At 51.3% G+C, this 2,058-nt stretch overlaps 1 protein-coding gene across 1 annotated transcript; it reads left to right on the top strand.

The window, feature by feature from the left end:
* The first annotated feature begins 1,314 nt into the window (after window positions 1-1,314).
* Window positions 1,315-1,758, top strand: LOC145417832 (uncharacterized protein YagA-like). The gene has a single exon (XM_080286453.1). The coding sequence runs from the start codon at window positions 1,315-1,317 to the stop codon at window positions 1,756-1,758; it is 444 nt and encodes a 147-aa protein (XP_080142579.1).
* Window positions 1,759-2,058: the final 300 nt, after the last annotated feature.

Genomic DNA, 2,058 nt, shown 5'->3' with positions numbered 1-2,058 from the left:
ACATTGTCATTGATTGGGAAATCACTGTGGCCTTGAATTTCGTACTGTGGCACAACATGTCTTGACTGGCCAGGTCACTGGTAACAGGTGAATTGCAGAGACAATGGTGTGCGGGGGGGGAGGTTATGTGGGGTAAGGCATTGACCCTGCCTGGCATTATGTAGAGGAAGGTGTCCCGTGTAAACGTACCAAAAATCATGAAAATTGTGCAAATTAGGGACCTTGCAATTGCTGCACGTTTATATACGTCAGAGGGAGTCACAGTGACAAAAAGTGTGGATGTATATATATATATATATATATATATATATATATATATATATATATATACGTCAATGGGAGTCGGCGGGTTAAAAAGGTCTTCCTGCGCATTCGCCAGGCGGGCCTCAAACTCAGACCATCAAAATGCATCCTGGCTGCCCGAACTGTCTTCTTCCTGGGACACATTATCTCGAGGGAAGGATTATCACCTGACCCTGACAAGCTGCACACCATCGCAGATCTCCCCTTACCCCCGAGATGCCCACAAGGTCCATGCCTTCCTGGGGCTCACCTCTTACTACTGGTACTTTGTGAAAGGATTTGCAGACATTGCCAAGCCCCTCCACGACATGACCAAAAAGAGAAAGCCTTTCACCTGGACCAACGAGAGAAGAGTGGCATTCCACAACCTGACAACCAAGCTCATCACTGCCCCGATCATCGCATTCCCTGACTACACCCTGCCTTTTCACCTATACATGGACGTGTCCCTGATAGCGATTGGTTCCATTCTTACCCAGGTGCAAGAGGGGCAGGAGCACATCATTGCTTGTGCCAGCCGCACCCTCAACCAAGCCGAGAGAAACTACGCCGCCACCAAACGAGAATGCTTAGGCACTTTCAAGCCTACCTCTTAGGTGCACACGTTGCCATCACCACCGACCATCAATCACTCCAATGGTTGCACCAGTCCAGCACCACAACACCCAATTCATCACATGGAGGAAAACCCTCGAAGAATTTAACTATGATATATCCTATCGTCCCAGCAAGCTACACACCAGTGCTGATGCCCTGTCCCAACTACCAATTAACTCCGTCCATGTTGAACTCAGCCTCTTATAACATTGGTGCAACAAGGATCGCATCCCCTGGATACCACCACAGGTATTCTCCAAGCTCCACCAACAAGGCGATCACTTGCTCACCCTTTTGGGACATATAGTGCTCGACCCCGCAACCACCCTCAACACAATGACCCACCTCCACTTAAACAAGGGGATTCACCTTGGCACTAAGAAACTGTAGCAAGTATTCAATGATGCCTATTGGATGCCCGGCCCCCAAAACCTGGCCAAGCAAGTCACCCAGGCCTGCCGAGCCTGTGCACTAGGCAAGGACATCACCCGCACACCTGGTCCGTCGGGAAGCATCACCGCTTCCGTGGATGTGGTGGGCCCTCTACCACCTAAAGCCGGCTACAAGTATATCATCACCTTCATGGATACACACTCGAAATTCCTCATTGCCTGCCCAGCCAAAGAGCGCCACGCCATCGCTGTGGACGACGTCATCATCCACCATGTCTTCTTCCCCTACTTTGGCATTCCTCAAGCCCTGCACTCAGACAACACCCCCGAGTTCACCAGTGCAATGTGGCAAGAACTTGCCACCATCTTTGGCTACTGCATCTCACACTCCTCCCCCTACTGGCCCCAGGGGAAAGGAATATGTGAAAGAAGCCAACACACCCTTCTCAACAAGGTGCAGGCCTGATAGAGGAGACCAAAAATGAAGACTGCCCAGCCCATGTCAAGATTGTACAGTGGGGGATGAATTCCTGCCCTTGGGATGACGGTATCTCACCTCATGCACAGGTATTTGGGGAGGCCCCCCTCCTCCTACCATTGCGACAGCACCTCCAGCCCCCTTCCACGTCTCCTACGTCCGACCCCCTTCACCACCTCAAGAGGCGACTGCACCACTTTGCAGAAGCATCGGGACCTGCAGCCAGACATCGCCTCATCCAACCCCTACAAACTGGATGATTCAGTAGCAGTGGCCAAACTACCAACA

The sequence above is a fragment of the Coenobita brevimanus genome, chromosome 111, assembly GCF_032717465.1.
Source record: "Coenobita brevimanus isolate Jiangsu-jjx chromosome 111, ASM3271746v2, whole genome shotgun sequence".
NCBI classification, from domain to species: Eukaryota; Metazoa; Arthropoda; class Malacostraca; order Decapoda; family Coenobitidae; genus Coenobita; species Coenobita brevimanus.
Note: the sequence above shows the minus strand (reverse complement) of the source record. Positions and strands in the feature narration are given on the sequence as shown.